This window comes from Cololabis saira, chromosome 21 (assembly GCF_033807715.1).
Source record: "Cololabis saira isolate AMF1-May2022 chromosome 21, fColSai1.1, whole genome shotgun sequence".
In the NCBI taxonomy this organism is placed as follows: Eukaryota; Metazoa; Chordata; class Actinopteri; order Beloniformes; family Belonidae; genus Cololabis; species Cololabis saira.
The window spans coordinates 14,675,243-14,697,560 of record NC_084607.1 but is presented as its reverse complement, the minus strand read 5'-3'; the positions used below and the strand labels follow the sequence as shown (position 1 = coordinate 14,697,560).

The 22,318-nt window shown below is 41.1% G+C and overlaps 2 protein-coding genes across 2 annotated transcripts; both read left to right on the top strand.

Moving 5' to 3' along the window:
- The first annotated feature begins 522 nt into the window (after nucleotides 1-522).
- si:dkey-43p13.5 (visual system homeobox 2) lies at nucleotides 523-7,402 on the top strand. The gene is made up of 8 exons (XM_061712612.1): nucleotides 523-543; nucleotides 1,313-1,336; nucleotides 1,428-1,493; nucleotides 1,918-2,021; nucleotides 2,918-2,995; nucleotides 3,149-3,294; nucleotides 3,592-3,749; nucleotides 6,122-7,402. The coding sequence occupies exons 1-8, from the start codon at nucleotides 523-525 to the stop codon at nucleotides 6,536-6,538; spliced, it is 1,014 nt and encodes a 337-aa protein (XP_061568596.1). The 3' UTR covers nucleotides 6,539-7,402.
- A 2,071-nt stretch (nucleotides 7,403-9,473) lies between these two features.
- On the top strand, nucleotides 9,474-21,256 carry micall2a (mical-like 2a). Its single transcript, XM_061712611.1, has 18 exons — nucleotides 9,474-9,680; nucleotides 9,902-9,950; nucleotides 11,320-11,461; nucleotides 11,642-11,808; nucleotides 11,950-12,080; nucleotides 12,159-12,641; nucleotides 12,727-12,911; nucleotides 14,860-14,920; nucleotides 15,054-15,144; nucleotides 16,400-16,439; nucleotides 16,735-16,833; nucleotides 17,014-17,078; nucleotides 17,191-17,314; nucleotides 19,337-19,439; nucleotides 19,527-19,600; nucleotides 19,682-19,796; nucleotides 19,906-19,952; nucleotides 20,071-21,256. The coding sequence occupies exons 1-18, from the start codon at nucleotides 9,538-9,540 to the stop codon at nucleotides 20,148-20,150; spliced, it is 2,199 nt and encodes a 732-aa protein (XP_061568595.1). The 5' UTR covers nucleotides 9,474-9,537; the 3' UTR covers nucleotides 20,151-21,256.
- Nucleotides 21,257-22,318: the final 1,062 nt, after the last annotated feature.

Sequence of the window (22,318 nt, the reverse complement as noted above, 5' to 3'; positions counted from 1 at the left end):
GGTTGCCAAGCACTATGAGGAAAAGGAGGCCTCAAAACCCTCCTCAGAAAACCTATTGGTGACATCACAGCGACTCTGTCCAGCCAGTCTATTGTAGAAACAAGGCATTACGCTCTGAAACTAAGTCAGAATAATGGCTTGGTGTTAGAAAGAGCGGGCTTTGGGATTAAATACAGCCTAAATATCGTGGCAGGGTTTTATCTGAGTATGATGAGTATCTAAAAACATTTAAAGTGATTCCCCACTTGCCAGAGCTATATATGACCAACTAAATCTGCCATCATCTACCATTTAACTGAGGACTGTGAACATTTTGTCTGTGGATGTAACGCCGTCGAGAAAAAACCTCTTCACAAGGCTGGGGCTTTAAGCAAGAGCCAAAAGCTCACATTTTGGGTTGGTTTCAAGTGTAGCTATATTTTTGAAAGTTTTCAATGACTAAGTGCAAGCTCAAACAAGTCATTTCAAGCTTGAAGACCTGTGAGGGGCATGTCATTAATGACTCGCTAAACCCACGGATAAATGCAAAGGCTGTGTCTGCAGGTGACGGTTCCACAGCGAAATGATGATTGTCATGTTCGCCGTGGATCTCCAGCGCTGCCTTGTCATCCGGGGAGCAGAAATACCAACACAGGCTGGCATTAGCCATTAACATTGTTGTCTTAATGCCTCCTTCAATTATCCACGAGCAGCTCTTTTGAGCAACTGCTGTCAAAACCTCCCCCACTGGTTTTCACCAATTTTGTCCCTGATTATCCGGATCAATGGGCATTAAAGGATCCAGGCACAGACAAACAGAGTAGTTTGGGAGTGGGGGAAAAGGGGTCTGCTTTCAGACAGAGCAGAAATCCCTGTAACTACCTGTGTGCCAGGAACACACGGAGGTGGCGAGTCAGTCATCAGTCCCACCGCACATGGTGTTTATTCAGCCACGGCTCAAAACAGGCACCATCCTTTTATTTTCCTTCACATCCTTCTTTCAGTCTGTCCCTAAACCATATTTATCAAAAATGCTGATTGAAAATGGCTACAAAAGGTCCTTTTAGTCAGCTGCATGTGAAATTATTTTTAATTGTTAAATATAAATTTTAGGGGAATTCAAATGTAGTTATAATAACCTTTTCCCTGAAGCTAAAGGATTTGGCTTCCAATTTAATAATGGTTTAATTGGCTTTGATTAAATCAGGACCACAAAATCTTCTTTTTTTTTTTTTTGCTTTACCCAAATATCAGCTTTCATTCTCGACTGAAGCTTTAAAGAAATCCAAATTTGCTTAACGCCTAATCCCGACCTCCTTATTACCTCCTGCAGGGCTCTAATTCCGTGTTTGAACAGGTGCGGATGAAAAGGCCACACAGGTGACGGAGCCTCGGTCAGGATGACCATCCTGTGACTCAGCGGCGCTCGGACCTGCTCCCTCCTGCAGGACGTCTGCGACCTGATCAAAGCCCCTCCACCTGCCCCGTCGGGTGGTGACAACACGGACAGCTGCGTCTCCACCACCACCTGAACCCGTGAGCTGTCAGGGAGGCGGCCTGTCGTGTCTGTATTAATTGACGCACCTGGGTTTAATTCAGGCAGACATTTCTGCTGCTCGTATCATCAGAGATCCATCAGCGTTGCACAACAGCTGGCTTAGTCAGAGGAAAAACAATCTTCCTCCCTTCACTGTTAATGTGTTGATATGTAAGGAGGGTGAAAAATCCTTTGGGTGCTTGGTAACAACCGCAAATCAGAGGTTCCTCCTTTGAGCCGACCCGGTTACAGACAATGGAAAAGCATTTTCATAATGTCATCACAATTTAGTAGCAGTTAGGGGTTCATCTTTTGTCCCTCTCTTCACTTGCAAGTCTTATATCCCAAAATGTGTTTACTTTCTGCACAGTACAAGATGTTGCACAGGCGTGTGAACAAAGTCCTGTCATGCGTTTCATCAGTGCAAACATTACAAGTTGGAAGGAGGATATACATCCCAGCGGCTCTGCGTCGCTGTCCTGCTGTTTAAGGAGGAATTGAGAAGGTAAATACAAGTTTTTGTGGAAAAGTTTGAATGCTTATTATACTTACATGACGGGTTAATGCTTAGATTATATTAACATCCTATAGAACATCTTTAACTGTTTAGTCTTTATATGATTCTTTTGTACAAGTCCGTTTACAGCTATTCCTGATGCGATTTATATGGTGAATGTGACTACAGTTCTTATCTCGCACTCAGGCATGTACATTAATGATGTATATTAATGAAAATAATGCTTTTGGTCAATACACCAAATACTTGTTGCTTTAACTGAGGATTTGTAGCAACTCTGCTATTTGTCATTATAGTTGTAAATGTTGGAAAATACATAAAAGAAAACAGAAGTTCACCGTAAGCCGAAGATTAGATCAACAGCAAAGCAAGCATCCGGTTATTAGCAGGAATTAGAAAGAGTGTGTTTGTCCTGGGACCTGCTGTTCAGGCTGCCTCTCTGTTTGCTTTTGTCCCACAACTATTTGAGCGGCGCAACTGTTTTCATCACGTCTCCGTTACAGTGATTTGTTCTCACAACAGCGTCAAACTGGTCAGGCAAGGGAGTTCAGAGAGCTTCAAAAGAACGTCCTCGCTGATATCTCCGAAGATGTTGCCACTTGTCCTGGACAGGCAGAAAGAAAGAAGAGCTGGGAGCACTTATGTTTGATCTCAGAAATAGATAACTGGATGGATGTGATTAGGAAAACTTAACGATAAGTACAATAAAGGCTGAAACAATAATGCTTTGAGTTATAGGTTTATTGTCTCACTTACTTCCAGTTACTGAGAAACAGTCCCAAAGATCTGTCTGTGTAAATGTCATGTGACCAGGTGAGAAGGGGAGGGGGGGCAGACTAAGGTGAGACCACCTCCAGCACTCAAGTCTTACCTTTTCTTTTCAGGCAACACCTTCTACCTGCGCTGAGCGCCTCAACTGCATTCAGCCACTCCAGCGACCAGGTGGATGCATCTTCTCTGCGGTACTGGATATATATCACCCTGGCCCTTTTCTGAGGACCGTCCCTTGAACATTGGACTCTTACTCCTGTGGACATGTTTAGCCCAGGCCAACTGGTATCCACCTTCCTCCCAGTTTTCCATTCACCTCACTTTTTTCCTGCATTTCCAACCAGACTGGGCTCTCCACCTCAGATCCTCATCCCGGGGCCCTTCATTAGCTACGACTCCCTGAGGAATTATCTGCAGCCAGAGCCATGCAAGGAGGCTTTGCTGTTGGCCACACAGGCGGTTGGGACGGGGCTGCTCTCAGAGGGCATAGGTGAGTTCAAACCTGGGCCGCGCTGGCAACCAGAAAGGGGACTGATTGGACGATATTGGACTTGTTGACATGTAGCCCAGCCAACCTGGCAGCCACAGCCTTTAAGACAGGCTGTGAGCACCATCTGACTGCAGCGTAAATGTTTACAAAAGACTAACAGCTCGTAACTAACAATCAATTATCAAGCAGTGTTAAAATGGGTCTAATGATTGCCACGCTAATTATCCAATCTAGAGCCATTAGTTCCCTGTCACCCGTTGGCGATTGTCTAATTGGTGCTCGCGCGGTGCTTTCCAGATGAACAGAGGCCAGTGAAGCAGCGGCGTGCACGAGCCAACTACAGCAGCTGGCAGCTGGAGGAGCTGGAGAAGGCTTTCGAGACCACCCACTACCCAGACATCTTCCTGAGAGAAGCCCTGGCCCTCAGACTGGATCTGATCGAGGCCAGAGTCCAGGTCGGGTTCTCACCGAGCCGCTCAAACATCAGTACTGCAGCCTGTCTCTTCATGCAAACAAACATACTTCAGCTCAGTTTTACTTACAGATCTAGACTTACAGAAGTACTTTGCAGAACAAAAGCAAAAGTTAAGACAGGAACCAGCATGAAAATGAAACAAAAGGTCTAAAAGAATAACAGATAAGAGATAAGAGAATAACAGATTAGGGAAATTCAATTAAAAATGGGAAAAGATTAATATATATATATACATACACATACATATATATGTATACATACAAAGTTCTTAATAAATAATGTAGTGCCCAAAAAGGTTAGTGTGAATGTTCATAGAAGCAAAAGTTGTTTGTTTTTAACACCCAGACTGGTAACTGGTTTCATGTGAGGGGAGACAGATATCTCTTTATGGGAATGGACAGAAATATGTAATTATGTGTTTCAAAATAAAATACCCTGCTCTTAAGTGTCAAAATAAACTGTAAAATTCTGTTGAATTCAATACAATTCAATAATATTTTATCAATACCCAAAGAAACATAACGTAAAATACAGCATTAATTGTATTATTTAAAATACAGCAGTATCTATATACAGTATATCCAGATGAAATAATGAATATTTGTTTTAAAATACTTTTCAAATGGAGTTTTTATAATTAATGGACAGAGAAACCAGAAATAAATCTAATCATATCTAAATCTCATATAGACCTAGGACACATGGAAAAGCAACTAGTCCCTGATTAAACAATGTATTTTTTGAGTAAAGTGTGTGCTCAGGCTCTTATAAATCTGAATAATGTTATTATTGTGCACATGGTCTGATTTATGAAAATGATAAATATGCATTAACATTAACACCTGAACTGATGTGATATTTTACAGTACAGTTATGCAATTTAAATCATAGCTGAAAACGCATGTGTGTCCACTACCTCAAATATGCAAATATGGCCCAAGTTAGTGTTTTATTTATTCATTAACTTTATGAATAAGTGAAATAATGAAGACAAAATCCACTTAAAATGAGCAAAAGTGCTAAGGACTGGAATGACTTACTGCACCTTTAATACCGTCAGACATGGACTTGAACTGCAGGTGTGATGAGAAGGTATAGCTGCCCAGCATCAACAATGTTCCCTCATGATGCTCCATCAAAGTTTCTGGAGATGATGCTAATGTTTTACAGACTTGAACCAGTTCAACTTCGTTATCTCCCCAGCTTTTCACTCTCTCATCTCTCTACTCGAGGTGTAGCGCGTCACGATGGTCCTCCGCCTCCACAGTTGTTATGACAGAATAGACAGACAGACCTTGAAGCAAGCATTTTAAAATATCTCCACACAATTATTTTTTCCCATTAGCAAACTTGTTTGGTGGCATAGCAGCTTGAATGAAACACTTTTAGACTTCCTTACTGCTACTTTGGCGTTTTTCTTCCGTGTATTTTACGTGTTAAATCCAACTTAGAAACACTGTTCTTTATTTTCCTTACAGCTGCTTCTCAGCTAACGTTAGCCTTAGCACATCAAGCTTAACGTTGGCATTCCTGGTCCTTGAGGGCTGGTGTCCTACAGGTTTTAGATGTTTCCCTGCTTCATTGCACCATGACACAAGTGACTGTGTCATTAACAGAATTGTGCAGACCTGGATGACAAGCTGATGACGATGATTAATTATAATCAGGTGTGTTAAAGCAGTGAAACATCTAAAACATGCAGGACACCGGCCCCCGAGGACCAGGAATGCCCACCCCCTGATCGAAATCGTGTTACAACGTAACATTTTGGATTAAAAAATACATCAAATTAAGCGTGGCCTTTTAAAAAACACCCAGACTGAGTTGAAATGGTGAAGAAAGTATCATTTGTTTGATGAGTAGTTGGCGGTGTACCTGCGCTGGAGCAATTTTCTAGTGATCTGTCGGAGCAAGTTGTGAACGACAGCAGCTCCATGCATCACTTTACTTTACTGTCATCTCTCCCCATAAAATATCTTATTATATCTTGATATTACAAAAAAACAAAGCACTGAAGCATTTTTACACACGATTTTAAGCATTTTTTAGAATTCCTCTCAAATTTGAAATGTATGACGTAAATACTTGATTTCATGCAATTCAATATCCATATTTACAAATTCAGAATGCTTGAAATACAAAGGGAAAAAAAAAACTTTATCTTAATGGAAGTACTTGATTGTTATATTAATATCTATATATGTATTTATCCCCTGGTTCCCCTTTAACAAACTAAAAGCTAACTAAAAACAAATCTTTAGCTCCGAATCTGATCACTATTACGGAAGATTTTTACAGTGAATCTAGATTTTCCCTCCTTTTTATTTACCATCTTGTTTATTTTCTTTGCAGGTTTGGTTTCAAAACCGTCGAGCCAAAATGAGGCGGCAGCTGAAGCTGCAGGGCCAGTTTGCACTTTCTCATGTGAAACGAGACAATGAGGAAAGTTCTGAGAAAGTCAGCAAAACTTTAAACCGAACAGAATCCCCTGACAGGGAGCAGTGGGAGGCGCAGCAGGAAGGAGAGAGCCCCGGCTGGACAAAGGATCCAACGCCGGCGCTGAGTGTGCGTAAGCAGCCCGTGACCCAGGGCTTTGGGAGGTGGGAGCGGTCGGAGGGGCCGAGCTCAGAGGAGCTACGCTCCTGCAGCATCGCCAAGCTGCGCGCCAAAGCCAGAGAGCACGAAGCCGAGATCCACAGCACTGTAAACATGTCAGGAGGTGACTTCCAGCCACAAACACAGGAAACTGATGCAGAGCACAATGACTGATCACTTTCCTTCTTCCTGTTTTCCCTAAAAATAATGATAAAATAAATATATACATTATAGAAAGATTTAGAAGATTATTTTGTTACTTTGCTTTCATTACTTGTCTCTATATATTCTGTGTGACTTTATGTCAAGCTACAAAAGACATATATGTCCATTCCTTCTAACGTCCTTGTAATTTCTGTTTAAGGTAGATCTTTTGAAGGTTTAGTGGTTAATTTGCGTCACCATTTTTCAAGTTGGATGCAAATACAAACTCTGTAATTCCTTCTTTTTTTTTTAACGCCGGTCTCATATGCAATATGCAAACTGCTCATGTTTCTCTTCAGTTCATTTCAAATGTGGCTGATGTTATCTTCAGCGACTGAATGGAGGGGCGCTATCAGATAACGATGACAAATGACACATGTTGACATCTTCAGGACAGCTAAAATGGGATACAGTCCAGTCATTTGTGAATGTTTTCACTAATCACATCGTCGACCTCTTGGGTTACAGTCAGACAGAGCCAGGATGTCTGCATGCAGCCGCACGTCCTCACAGGAAACAATGGAACTAGCTGAAAGAGGAAATCATGAAAAATGGCCCGACAGTTTGCGGACTGCATGACAAGTCACATGACTGTTCTTCTTTTCTGACTGAGGTGTCATGCTCCAAAATGTACCTGTTTTTATTGGCATTAGTCCAGATTTGATAAACAGTTGTCTAAGGCGACGAGAACAAATAATCAGGAAATGCAATGGATAATGAAACGATAAAAGTGTTATTTCCTTGTTGTGAATCACATTTATCTTGAACCATTTTATAGTTTTGTGTGTGTTACATTTAAAAACTGCACACAGTATTTTGAATAAAGCTTATAATGTTCTGTAAAAAATAAAATGATGTGTATATTGTATATAAATGTGACTTAATATCTATTAAATCCTGAACAAAGTTTCCATTTACTATAATCTTTTGCAACAGTCTGGGGTAATACTGCCCCCTTCTGGCCATAAACATGTCCCCAGACAAGAGATCTGGGTCTTTACTGACTATTTCTTTGAAAAAAAGAAAAGAAAGAAAAAAGTTATGCAGTCAAACATTTCCTATTTGCTCTTCACAACACTTTGCAAACCACTTGATGCTTCCATTTTCAGCGTGGGACAATAAACAATTCAGCAGTATCTGTGACCCGTTTTAATGAACCAGGTCAGCGCGGGTCGCTTGCATCTCAAAGACTCATTTTCAGCTCTGGTCTCACACTAATTACACTCCCCGTGTCAGAGGTTCCAACACTCACTGATGAGGTCAGTGGGCTCCATTATTTATTTATTTTTTCAATAGGAATACTTTTCAAAACGGGTCAGAGAGGCACATTGAGCTGTTTCGTGTTCAGATGTTGCAGTTTTTCACAATCAGTTTGTCACATGAAAGCTGTGGAGAAGTTAACATGTTTGTGGGATGCTGTGATATGTGCTAATTGGGTCAGAATGTTTATATGATTTGGCCTCAATTAGACAAAGAGACGAGTGACGAAAAAAAAATGCATGTTACAGATTCTGTAAGTTACTTTCACGTATACACAGATCAGCCATAACGTTGAGCAGATCCTTTTAGGACAAAAAGAAAAGAAAAAAACATCAAACAAACATCCGAAGCTGCCATGGAGTGTCTGATAATAGACTGTTTGAGCCCAGTGGGCTGTGGAGTCTCCGTCATCAGACATTTGGATCTAATCAGGTGGATATGTGGCTCAGTTTAGGCAGCCAAACTCTCTGAACCCAAATGTGGGCCAAAGAAAACTAAAGATATGGGACCATTTTGGGCCAAACATTCCCTGCTACCTGTGGTAAGATTTCCATGGATTGAGATTACTTCCCACCAATGCCATCAGGCCCCATATTTAAAGAATTTGGAGACCAAATGCACTGAAAAAAATAAATCTAAGCGCATGTAAATATAACATATTTACATCTGTGATATTAACAATTAAAACTGAAGTGTGTTGCTTTATATGAATACATCTAGTTTTGAACTTAATCTGCATTTGTTCAGAAAACAAGACATTGTGCATTTTTTCCTTAACAAGCAGTATTTATGTAATTCAAGGCAATCTTTTCATTTACACACAAACAACAAGCAATGATCTTGTTGTATTTACCTTTCCTTTAACAATTTTAATCTATTGGGCAGATTGACCAACGTTTAGATGAAACATGCTTTATTTGTTTAAGTAGAACACCACAGTAAAAAATATCTTGCTTGATCTACTTTAAAAAAAATTAAGGCAACTTTTTGTGCATGAGATTTTTATGTAGATCAAGAAAGACTAGTCTTTGTATAAACTATTAGATTTTTAGTATGTACAAAATTCATTTTCAAGTAAAGTCAACTTAATTTCACAATTAAGTTGACTGTACTTGCAAAATGTATCATTTACATACAAAATATTAAGTAGTTTATACAAAGACTAGTCTTTCTTGATCTACATAATAATCTCATGCAAAAAGTTGATTTATTTTTTTTAAGTAGATCAAGCACAATATTTGTATCAGTGTGTGTTCTTTTGGCACTTCTTTAAACATATGAGCAAAAATGTCATCCATGCGACAGGATGCACTTTTTTTTCACCACAGCAGAATACTACTGTACATTTTAACCTGTCGATGGTTTTTATTGTTATTAAGATCTATCTGCAAATATCATCCGTGTGCATGAATATTCCAGGCGCCCTGTCCCGCTTTTAAAGGTTTTAATCAAGTGTGGACGACGACGAATCAGCGTCCGCCGTTAATCAGTGGTCAGAAGGCTGATTTATGGTCCCGCGTTACACCAACGCAGAGCCTACGCCGTACCGTACGGCGTAAGCACTGCGTCGATTTAACGCAGAACCATAATTCAGGCTAGAGGAGGAAACAGGACGCAGCTGCGCCGCAGTTCACGGCCGAGAGCCCGAGCACACGCGTCTGTTCCCCTCTCCTCATCCTCCTCTCCTCGTCCTCTTCCCTCCTGATCGCATGGCGGCCATCAAGGCGCTGGAGCTGTGGTGCCGCGGCCAGTGCGAGGGCTACCGGGACGTGGCCATCACCAACATGACCTCGTCCTTCAGGAGCGGCCTGGCGTTCTGCGCGCTCATCCACAGATGCAGACCCGACCTCATGTGAGTCGCATTAACTCCCAGCTCCTACCCGGGACTTGTTGAGCTGTCTTCTCTTATCTTGCTGCTGTTTGATCAAAGTATCTTTGTGAATTAGTCTGTTTTATACCCGAAAAAGAGGGATCATGCTTTTAAAACTGAGACTTTTTTTATTTATAATGAATTTGAAGAGGTTTTCACTTACTGTATGTCCTACCTTTCTCTGTCTTTTGTGTTTTTTCCAGAGACTATGACTCACTCAGAAAAGAGGATGTGTTTGAGAACAACAAACTGGTAAGATGGAGAGTTGTCTTTTGTCTTGTAGAGAGGAACACACATAATGGAGCAAAAATAGACATTTATTAACCCTGGATGGAACTGGCAGCAAATGCTCCATTTGTTCACTGCAAAAAAACTCAAAATCTTAACAAGAATATTTGTCTTATTTCTAGTTAAAATGTCTCATTTTTAGTCAAAAAAATATCATTACACTTAAAAACAAGACTCATCTCTGGAAAAAACAACAATTTTCACCTGTTTCAAGTAGATTGTCACCTAAAATAAGTAGAAAGATCTGCCAGTGGAACAAGATATTTTTGCTTGTAATGAGAAGATAAATCTTGTCCCACTGGCAGATTTTTCTACTTATTTCAAGTGAAAATTTACTTGAAACAGGTGAAAATTGTCAAATAACAAGTTATCTTTCTGGTAATGACTCTTGTTTTTAGTGTAATTAGATTTTTTGACAAAAAATGAGACATTTTAACTAGAAATAAGACAAATATTCCTGGTAAGATTTTGAGTTTTTGCAGTGTTCTGGTCCTGTTTGATCTCTTTATAATTTCAGATGTGATTAAACCTCCTGTAACTTTTTTTTGTGGTCCACTTTGAGTCATTCACATGTTAACCTCTGCATGACACGAGCAGCGCAGCAGGGACTTGTCCATTATTTAGTCCCCTCTCATCTGCAGAGGGCTACATGTATGACTTCCTCTGTCCTGCATGATGCTGGTAGTATCAAACAAACCTGAACCCCGGGGGTGGGGGGTGCTGCTCTGCAGCTCATCCATTTTGAATGAGGCTTGCTGTCATCCGCCACTCGATCCACACGGTGACTGATGAACACGCTCTGAATGCTGTGCCAGACGAGCATATTTGGGGCCGGAGAGCAGCGTGTTTGGTCAGGTTTAAGTTTTGAACCGCTGCTGGAGACGGTCCCTGTTCGGAAACGTGAGAACGCTGTAATTCACACCTTTCTATATTTCATGACTCGCATCATGTGTCTTTACAGGTGGTTATTCGCCCAGCTGAAAATGTGTTCGGCTTTGAGGCAAAACCAGCTTTTGTGCTCCGTTTTTAGCACACTTGGTCTTCTGTTTTTAAATTTAATGGAGGTGTCCCAGCTGATTCGAAACAATGCCCTGATATCCTCCTCCCTCCATCCTCCTCTTATCCTGCAAGCTCTCAGGAAGTCTATTTATTATACAGCCCCTTCTCAACTGTGACACAACAATGCTGCCAGTTTATTTAAAGTAAATGACATTTTTACACATTTAAGGCCCAACAATATGTTTTATATGCCAAAATAGCCCCAACACACACACTATCAGATATCATTCTTTGCAGCACTGCTGCTTAAAAGTGCACAATTTTCCTTCTCAAGGCTTTCCAGATTGCCGAGGAGGAGTTGGGCATCCCAGCTTTGTTGGACGCAGAAGACATGGTGGCTTTAAGGGTCCCAGACAGGCTGAGCATCTTGACGTACGTCTCCCAGTACTACAACTACTTCAAAGGACGGCCTCCCAGTGAGTACACGTGCTTTAGGAGTCGTTGGGAATTCCAAAGCCGTATTTGAAATATTCATTCTTGTCCCACTTTTATCAGTTGAGAAATATCTGGCATATATATGAGCTCAAGAAGAAGTTATTTGTTCTCTTTTTATGGCATTGCATATTTGACATTAATCGTGTGTAACTTGTGTTCAGTGGGAGGTGTGAAGAGGCCAGCAGAGGGCTCCAAGGAGGAGCCGTCGGAGAAGAAAAATCTCCCAGTGGTTGCCAAAACCTTTGTGTCCAAAACCGCCACGGAGAAGCGTTCGGCTCCCACTCTCCCAACCCAACACTCACCCAGGCTGGCCAGAGCTGCTGCTCAGGTCTCGCAACACACTATCAGGCAGTAGTAATTATGTGTTTGCAGCTCATAATTGTTTTACACTGCAACCCTCATCAGAGCTCAAGGAGAGTTGTTTTGTTTGTTGCAGCGTCATCTCATTTGATTCTTTTCTGTTTTGCAGGAGGTGGGTTTAATCAACAACGGCAACAAAAGCGGGACTCTCACTAGCAAATGTGTTGCATGTAACAGTCACGTTCATCTGGTGCAGAGGCACTTTGTGGAAGGCAAGCTTTATCACAGAAGCTGCTTCAAGTAAGAAGTTTTAGATATTTCTAGTACTTGTTTATTGTGCTGGTCTTTTGTTCCATTAATAAAGTGAACTCTCATCAGATGCTGCGAGTGCGCCAGTGTGCTTCATGTGGGAGGCTACAAACCTGGGAGGAATCCCGACACATTTGTGTGTAAAACCCACCCGAGCGGTTCTGACACTCCCTCTGCTGATGCTGGGGTCAGAAATGGTCTCGCTACTCCAGCGGTGCGATCAAAGAGCGCCCAGCTCGCACCGAGACCCTCTTCAGTGCTGTCGTCCCCGATCAAGGCGGCGCTAAAGCCGGCGAGTCCCCCTCCTCCTTCACGGGCCTGGACGGCTTCAGCGCAGAAAACTCAGGAAGCCCGGCAGAAGTTTTTCCAGGTTACGCAGCAAACTACAGAAACCCCAACGGGTACCAGGAAGCATTTGGAGCCCTTAGAGAGGCCAAAGGTGCTGCTGAGTCCTGATCGTGGCAGAGGAAGACTGACTGGAGAGAAACCGGCAGAGAAAAACAGCAACAACAACAACAAACGCCCGTTCACCATCCGATCTGCAGGGACCAGGTGAGCGCTGCAGTCTGTCGCCGGAAGTATCAACTTGTAGGTTTTGAAAGGTGGGTGGAGTTTAAGAAGTTTTGTCTCTCTGCAGGTTTTGTGACGAGCCCAGCCCAGTTGGCAGCTCTGGATTAAGAGTGGATAAATGCAGCCAAGTCGCAGCAGGAAGCAGTGCAGCTCAACCCACCAGCAGCCACATAAACAAGAGGAAGCCACCATGTCTGAAGACCATCAACAAAGACGACCCAAGGCCAACAGTTGTACATAACACTGCCAAAGGCAAGCTCCTGATCCAGCGCTTGACATCTAGCCAACCCCCCACTGCCACCACAACTCTGTCCGCCTCACATTTTCATAGAAGACAAAAGCTCTTTTGTCATTTTTGCTCCATTTATACAGTCTGGCATGCTGTTGGCTGTCATTTTATTCTCAGTGTTGCGCTAATGAACTTTCATTGAACTGTCATTCTCCTCCAGTAGATGTGAGACCGGTTGACGGTAGGTTTGAAGACATGCACCCAGTTATTAGTGGTTTTATTGTGGCTTTAAAACAGTTTTAGCTTTTCTTTATTTTTCCCCCCCCGTTAAAGACATCCTGACTTGGAAAGTAGTCCCCTTAATGTTTGAAACAGGTTCCTCAAAGGATATCTCTTTTGAGGAAATTTTATCTTTTTTCGCCACGGGTCGGTTGACAGAAATCAATATACGTAATACATTTCAATAATGTTAAATCTACAGAAAATTAGACTGTTTTGTGTAATCATGATTTTATTTTTTATTAGTAGTCCAGAATGGGAAAACTGAACATCTGTTCTGAAAAGGTGTTTCCACACCAAAGACGATGCAAATGAATGATTTCAAATAAGCGTGAAGTACCACGGTCAGTTTAAAGAACAGTTGTGATGCTTGTGTCAAGCTTGAAGGATGATAAATATAATTTGAGACCCAACTGCTCAGAGCAAAAGCAAGGCAAATGTTTAAAGTAGGGCTGGGGATCGATTCAAATGTCAAGAATTGATTCCGATTCTTAAGATTCAGAATCGATTATCAAGATTTGATTCGATTCCGATATTGATTTGGGTTAGTGTTGTTAAAACTGTTTTTTGAGCTGTTGCATGAATTATATGACTGTAGTTCTGCAACATATTAATACTAGTATTATAATGAGATTAAACAGCAAGTATTGGCAGCTAATGATGCTGTAAGGACCAATCAGCTCCCAGAATGCTGATAGAACTGCTTTCAGAAACATCATGTGGGTCAGAATTACCAAACAGATCCAGGGCAGCAAACGGAGACGGATGAAATCGGTTTTATTTTTTCCCACATTCCGTTTTTATTTGTTCCATTTTCGGTCTATTTTGGTTTTTAATTTTTAATCATTTCGTTTTTAGCATTTTTTGCAAATCAATCAATCATCTTTATTATCGACCGTAGTCAGCAGGGAAAGAGGGTAAAGGAAAACATACAATACAACAAACACAAAACATACATGATAATATAAATACACATCAAGCTAACAAATAAAAACACAATTAAAATAAATAAAAGCAATAAAAACTATAAAAGGCATGCGTACCAATGTAACCCCAAGACAGTATATAAAGTAATGAAATATAGACAATTTATGCAATTATAACCTAACACTTTAATGTTTTCATACCTTTAAACATATTTAAATGCAAAAACAACATGGCACCAGTTATTCTCGTGCCCAACAAAACATTCCTTTTTTGGGGATAAACAAAAAAATAACCAAAAGTTGTAATGTAATGATGGAAAAAAAAAAAATCGATCTTTAGACATATGAATCGATTTTTAGGAATTAATATGAGAATCGATTTAGAATTGGGAAATCAATTTTTTCAACACAGGCCTAGTCTAAGGCGTTGCAATCTTTTTTCCCTTCAGCTTTTAAAACGTTGAAAAGAACCTTAACCTTCCTACAGATTTGCAAACAGCTGTGGGTCTTTGGTTCATGTATTCTGTACAGAAGTGTCCGTTTAAAATTGAACTTTTCCTGCCACTTGCTCGTCAGCAGAGGGTTTAGAAGGAGTTTCAGTTGACTGCAGTCTGCAATTTCACCACTAGATGTCACTAAATTGTACAAAGTGCTTTGGGGTTTTTTCAGTTCTTGGTAGAAAATCTTTGCTTTATTCATAATTTAATGAATAAAAAGTGATGCCTGTGAGTTTAGCTACATTTTTTATCACTTGTTCTTTCTGCAGATCCGATCTACCGCGAGTGGCAAATGAAGGGCGAGCCTGTGAAAACTGAGCAAAGACCAAAGTAAATATGCATGCGTTTTGTTTTTTGGTCACAAAGTATTTATCTTGAAGTACAAGGGTTAGACAAGTGTATAAAATGTGTTGATGGATGTGTTTTTCAGTATGACTGACCTCTCAGCTTATCCACTCCCCAGACCGCGGCCTCTTCGTGTTTCCATCCCTGTCTTGGTTGACTGGCTCAGAGTGCATCCGCTAGCTCTGTCTCCCATCTTAACAAGTCCCAAGGCCTGACCTTTTCTGACTTTAACACTAGATTTTTCCAACACTTCCTTTTCCCCATCACTTTTTAACATTACAAACTTTAAGGTGAGGTTGTCTCTAATTAACCATTTCATTCTTCATAGTCTGTCTGCGTATTCTGGTAGCTAAATAATGCACCCTTTATGGCATTTTAAGTGGCTTATTTTGTTTCTTACTCAGATATGCTGAGCCTGAAGTCTTCACTGAGAAACAGGCACCAGGATTCATGGCCACAGCTCCCTGTAACGTCTCTATTAGTACAACATGGCCTCCCTCGGCTCCAACACCTGCTGTTCCTGTAGTTGGCTTCGCTCCGTTTGATCCTGCACGCTTAAAGGAAGTCGATCCCCAAGAACCACTTCCTGCATCTGAAAATCTTGGTGAGGTTCTTCAATGTATTATAAAGAGGATAATTTGTCTGCCAGTTTGGTAAATTCTTGAGTCCTGGATGTCAAAATTAATCATGACTTGCTCCAAGAATCTGTCTTTGCGGTAAAATGGTTTTACCGCTTTATATTTTATATTTTAACCAATTTCTAAGTATATTATCTAAAATGGTGAGTTTGTGTTGGAGTTTTCATAGTAAAGTTGAAGCACGTCAGTGAGAGCTGCACCAAATGATTACAGAAAATAAAAATGCTTAATTTGTGTCATAAGTAGGTTTTTTTTTTTTAAGGTTGTTTGTTTTTTTTCCCAAGTCTGTAGGAAGAGACCCAGATTAGATCTGGCTTTTAAAATCCCTCTTGACTGATATGATCACAAGTGAACAGTCCTAAGTACTTGTGAAAACCAGAGGCCTTTTATAAGAACTGGCCAACCCTCCTGTAATGAAATCTGCTTTTGAAGCCTTTTCCCCTGTACAGGGTTGCAAACGGACCACTGAGCAGGTTTTGGCAACTGGCTGGACTACGTTCACCTTATTTCAGTTATACATTTCAGCTTTGCTGGCTTGGCTTATGTTAGGCTATGATGCTAATTAATATTACTCAACATCGATTCAGACCAAATGTTTCCAAATATCCTTATTTTAAGTATCTCTACCAAAATGACATTTGAAACCAGCTCTGCTGAAGCCGAGTAAAGAAACGGCAACAAAAGTTGGAATATTGGCGCTTGAGATCTGATCACTTGAATCGCATTTCTGTTTTGAAGCTCTTCTTGCGTGTTTGGTTGTTTTCTCATTGTTTAGTGCAGATCTGCCTCTTGCAGGTAAAGGAAACTTTGCATTTTGTCTTTGCAGGGAGAAATCACGTGCTTTCTCAAAGGCATTAAGGGCGGTAGTGAGATCTCATCACAAGTATTCACTTGATGTGGGTGTAGGCCCACGGGTGTGAACAGCGGCACTTTTTGACCATGATCATATCGCTAATGACGGATGCCAGTTTGGAAACTTTGTTTTCCATCGACGTTTAATGTGAAGAACAAAAGAAAAATCAATATTTATACTCAAAACCATGAATGTAAACCTCACGACAGCGCCAGATAGGACCCTAAATGGGTCGTAAGATTGATTCTTTAAGGATGTTGATGGATGTTTATGTTGTATTTAAAATGTCCTTCCTGTTTTTTATTCAGGATTTAAACGTGGAAGCTGCTCACCTACAAAATCCCCACCCAGACTGACAACTGATCAGTCCGCTGGCTCTTTGACAGTCAAACCCGTAAACCCGTCAGGTTGGTTCCCACCTCCCTGTGAAAAGGCCGTCAGAGCCACTCGGACATGGCCTCAGTCATGTTGTGGTTTTCTAATGTACTTTTTTTTCCTGAGAATTTATTATGTGAAGTCATGTGACAATGTTTTTGTAAGAAGCTGCTTTGAGAGGACAATCTAATCCTGTTTTATCTACCTCTTAGCTGCTAAAAAGGGAAAGTATTTGTCACCCACCGCCGCCTTCAGGACTGAAATGAGGTCACCCTCTGTAAGTCCCCTCCATTAAGTCTCTTAAGAGATTAATTAAGAGCTCTGCACATATGCTTTAATATGGCTGGAGTGCGAATTTCCAAAATTTGACTGAAGTTGTTTTACATCAGGTGAAGTCTCATCATATTCCAGCGGAGCAGATTGAGAAGGAGCTGCGTGACATTGAGACAAACTTGGCTCAGTTGGAGAAGGAGGGCGTTGAGCTGGAGAAGATGCTCCGCAGCTGCGAAGAAGGTTAGCCTCACTTCCTCCTTCCTGCTAAACTCACCTTTTTCTTTTAAAGATGTTAAGATTTTGATCGTCGGTAGACTCTCAGCGCTGTTGCAGATTTCCATGCGCCGCACTGATAGAGTTGCCTCCTAAGGCTGGCAGGAACAGTTTTACAGTCTACACGTGCACCTTCTTTCCCACGTCACTTATCAGAGGGGGAAAAAAGCTCTGAAGCAGTGTGGAAGACTGCCTTTGACGAAGGCTTGTACTTAATGGTTATGACTTTGAGGCATGACGCGTCAGTGCCGCAGTCAAATGTAGCTCCTTTTCCAGCGTGTAATATCCAGACAAATATTATTATAGTGGACTACTGACTCCATCGCTGAGTTGTGTCCTGGTTACCTCCGTCAGCTGGAGGTTGTGTGTGTGTGTGTGTGTATGGGGGGAATTACCTGCCTTTTCTATTACACTCTCTGCTGCCAAATGAGGTGAGAGGCACGGCCGGCCCATCAGGATGTTGCTTCTCCTTTGAGCTAGTGGGACTGGCGGGCCTGATTGCTTTGCTCAAGGTCAACATGACTTGGGTACAGTAATATATATTCTAGTCGACTGCTTAGACTTTTTTTTTCTTTTTTTTTTTTTCTCTCCGTCCCCCTCGACATGCTGCCCAGGATCTCCAAGCATTCAATCACTTGGCCAGAATTTAACGTCAGTTTCACCACCTTAGAGATCGTCTGCTTCCCAACTGGAGTTTGTCAGAACTAAACTCTGGCTCTGGATCACTTAAAGCAGCACAGAGGAGAGGTTTTCCATGCTTTGAATTATCGATTTTTTTTTTTCAGTTTCATCTGAGGAATGTGCGCTTATTTTTAGGAAGTATTGTGTAGCTCTCATGGACCTCTTTACTATCATCCAACGCCAACCGAAGTCACTTTGGACTCCCGTCAATCAGCTACGACTGCGCCTCGCTGTGCGGCGCTATGTCGCACATCAGGGCCGAATGAAGTCAGAGATTTAAGGAGGTGATGCCGGAAGAGAAACCGGACGGGACGACACGCTGAAAGTGACGAAAGTTCCTGTGTGCTTCTTTTTCAAGGAAAATTGTTTTTAGATCACACTTATTTTCCTTAAAACAATTAAATCTACAACTTTGTCCTTTTTTTACATGGTATAGCAGAAAAAAGCTATTTTTCTCTTTAACATGCATCGAGACAAACTAATAAAATGCTATCTAGAGCCGGCGATGTTTGTTTTCAGGTCCTAATTCTACCCTTGCACCGGTCCAAGGTAAAGCCCCGATCAGCTTGGTGGTTCCACAGATCATCTTTATTGTTTTTCACTGCGGTGTGTCAGAGAGAGTAACAGAATCTGCTTGGAAAACCATTTGAGCCTCACCAATCTCCCGTCACACACATCCAGCACGTGGAACAGAATAACCCACGCAGACGCGTGAGAGAAGCTGCTGACGGGTTTGACTGAAGGAAAGTCATATTCTGTTCTGAAGTGCGAGCCGGAGATGCTCTGACATGCAGTTTAGAGGTGCCAACCGTCTGAATCAGTAACACTTCTGGCTTTGCCCAAAACAAGAGAAACTTGTCCCCAGAAGGCGAGTCATGTTTAACCTTCCTCGACAGATTTCTCAAACGCCACACAGCAGCCGAATGATCTAAGACTCAATCTGTAAATGGCAGTTCATATGTAAAATGTATAAATTAACAAACTATCACTGTGAAAGATGATTCTTGAATTCATCTTAAACCTTGTGAGCGAGTGCAGAGCAGCCGTTCTATGTAAATGTTTTCCGAACATTTTGAGCTTCACTTCCTCGTGTCGGACTGGTTTAAATGACTCACTTGTACCTGCCGTCCAGAGCAGATAACAAGGCACATTTTGGGAATCTTAAGAGGCATTGAATATCTTTTTATTTAAAGTAGTTGCCTCATAAACAGTGTACACATCAGTGATTGTACATGTCACACTAACTGAGGAATATGTGATGAACAAAGTCTCTCTTAAGGTTGTGTTTTTGTGTGGACCTGCTTGCAGAAGGAGAAGGGGACGTATTGATGGACCCACTGATGGTCGACTGGTTTAACCTCATTCAAAAAAAGCAGATCTACATAAGAAAGGAATCGGAGCTTGTATATATGTGAGTACGACTCATTTTGTAGCATAAAATAGTAATTAAACAACCAATCAGTATTAAACTTTTGATGGTAATACATGTCCGTCTCAGAGCCCGGACTCAGGAGCTGGAGCAGCAACAACCGGGTGTGGAGGGAGAACTCCGCAGGCTGCTGGACAAGCCAGGTGAGGGAAACAAAACGCCCCACAAACAAACCACCCTGCCATCCCTCCACACACATTAACTCCCTCGTTGTGGTTCCACAGATCATTTAAAGTCCAGAGATGAGCGACAGCGGGAGAAGAAGCTGCTGCAGCGGCTGATGGACATCGTGGACGGCAGAAATGCGATTGTGGAGGGTCTTGACGAGGACAGGCTGAGGTAACGCAAATCATCCTGGAATTGATTTTTACATGAGTGATAATTATCTCCTAACTTTGCGAGTCATTTCATGAGGACAAAATTCCTAACTGGAGTTTTCATGCTTTAGGGAAGTGGAAGAGGACCAACAACTGAATAAGATGATGCAAAATCTTGGTGAGCACTACTGTACATTTTTAAAATGTCCTAAAAGTGGCAGAAAGTTTTGTTTTTAAGCGGTTCTTCATAATTTTGAAAACATTTTCTAATACACTGCATTTTCTTTGGGAAACAGGTGTGAAGAAAGGCAAAAATAAGAGAAAATCCTCCATCTCAAAACTGTTCAGGCGAAGAAGTAAGAGACGAGTTGAATGATGCGTAGGGGAATTTAAAAAAAAAAAGTGTTTATTACAATTTCTTAAAAAAAAAATAAAGGTTTTATATTTAACTACTGTAGTATATAGTGTGATGATGAAATTGTAAATGAGCAAGGGTGAAAAATGGCCGTTAAATATTTTGGTTTCTTATTCACCTCTCGTTCTTTTGGTGATATTGGATTCAGTTTGTTTATTTTTTTTCACGCAATGTTTTTCCTTAAAAATGTTTCACTGTTTTAAAACAAATGTTCATATATGCAACTGTGATTTTTATTTCAAAAGAGTTTCATTTGGGTAAAATACTGCATTTTAAAGAAATTCCAATTTTAAGAAATGCTATATTCATGGGCAGAATGAAAAGATTGAGTTTATTTTTAACCGTTTGGGATGCGTTTGGTCAAACAAGTGGACTTCTGGTTCAAAACAACCACGCCGGCTGAGTTACGCAGAGAACACTGGCTGTTTCACGTGCAAATAGAAAAGAGTACAACTGTCTAATCCTTCACCCGGCTCCATCCAGAGTGTCATTATTTGGGTATTTTATTTGAATAATGGATTTGAACAAATTCAGCAGCCTTGGCGCTGGAGTTGGGGAGTCCGGAGTGTGAAACGGGGGCGCACGTGTTGAGCTGCTGCACTCCTGGCTCCTCTCGCACCGTACTGTAGGTGGCAGCCTGGGCATGCCGCATTACAAGGCAGGAACTCAGAAATCCAATTTGCCACAGCACAGACAGTTAATTTCTTTGCTAATTTTATAAATGCTGCCAAAATGTTCAGCTGTGCTGATGCAATAATGTTATGTGAAAGAGGATTAAGTAGAGCAGTAGCTTATAACTGGGGAGGGCTTATAAACTATAGGTTGTATTGAGCCCTTTATCTTCAAACCAGGTTTAATTAAACGTTACTCTTTACTAATATCTGCATCAGAATGGCTCCATACCTGAGTTATTAAAATGTTCAAACGACATGTGGAGTCGCTCATGTGTGAAAAAGGCTTTGCGGCGTGTTTGTGAGGAATTTACTGTAATGTTGCATCTTAGAAGTGTTATTGAATGGTATGCTCTGTATTTATAGTCATTTTAAAACTGGAAATCTGTTGTTCATTAAATCCTTCAAAGATTAGTGTGTGAGAGCTTGTATGATTTACTTCCTTTTGCGCGCATCTCTCCATTTGCAGATCCTCAAACTTCACCAGCCGTCGATTTAGCAACGGCCCGGATCAGACATTGCTTAGCTGAGCGCTGATCAGAGCCACATCTATGTACTTTTGAAAGCTTTTCTTTCTTTTTTTTTTTTTATTTAAGAATTCACTGACATCAATATATTCCAAACAACACATCCGTCACTTTGAGATGCATGAAATCGTGATCATGAACTTGGAACACAATCTTTCTAGCTGAGCAGAGTTGGAGAGGATGCGGGTACAAAATGCCACGCGTGATGTGGGTGACAGTCGAGACCGAATGTGTGATATTAGAGTTAATTAAAGCTTTGCGCCCCATCTACTGCAAATGCTTGCACTTCTGCAATTAAGAATCAAAGGCGAGGGCTTAGTGTCAGGGGGGTGTCTAATACATGGGTTTTAACAGGAATGGGACCTGATTTGCCAAGCTCCTAGCGACAAGCATTAACAACAGCCTCAAATTAGAGGGACATTAATATTCATAAGTAAAACAATTCATCCTGTGAATGTGCGGTGAAATGGAATCCTCCGAGGTGAGCTCTTGTGTCCAGGCTGCCATCGTTCATTAAAATATGCCATTACCCATGAAGTGCTTAATCTTTATGAAAGGGTGGTAAAAATCAGTTTGAACTGCTTTCATAAAAAGGTGGAAACTTGAATACCGTTCAGCACCTTGCTTACTGTTAATCCGGCACATTTTCTTATTTGTGATGTTAAACAACATGGACCTCTGTTTAATTAGCTGAACTGTATCAGATTCCTGAAAATGGGGAGGGAAAGTAGAGAGAAATATGCAATGTATAATATTTGCCTAACGATATTAGTGTGACTGCTTTCTGATGATTTATCTGTTTTACTCTGCTTCTTGCAGCCCAATATAAACTCTGTGTGTGTATGTTACATCTTATTTCAGCCTCTGCCAGAGTCTCTGCCACTAGCCTGTAATTATGATCCTCAAGGTAATTTTATCAGGCTCATTAGCT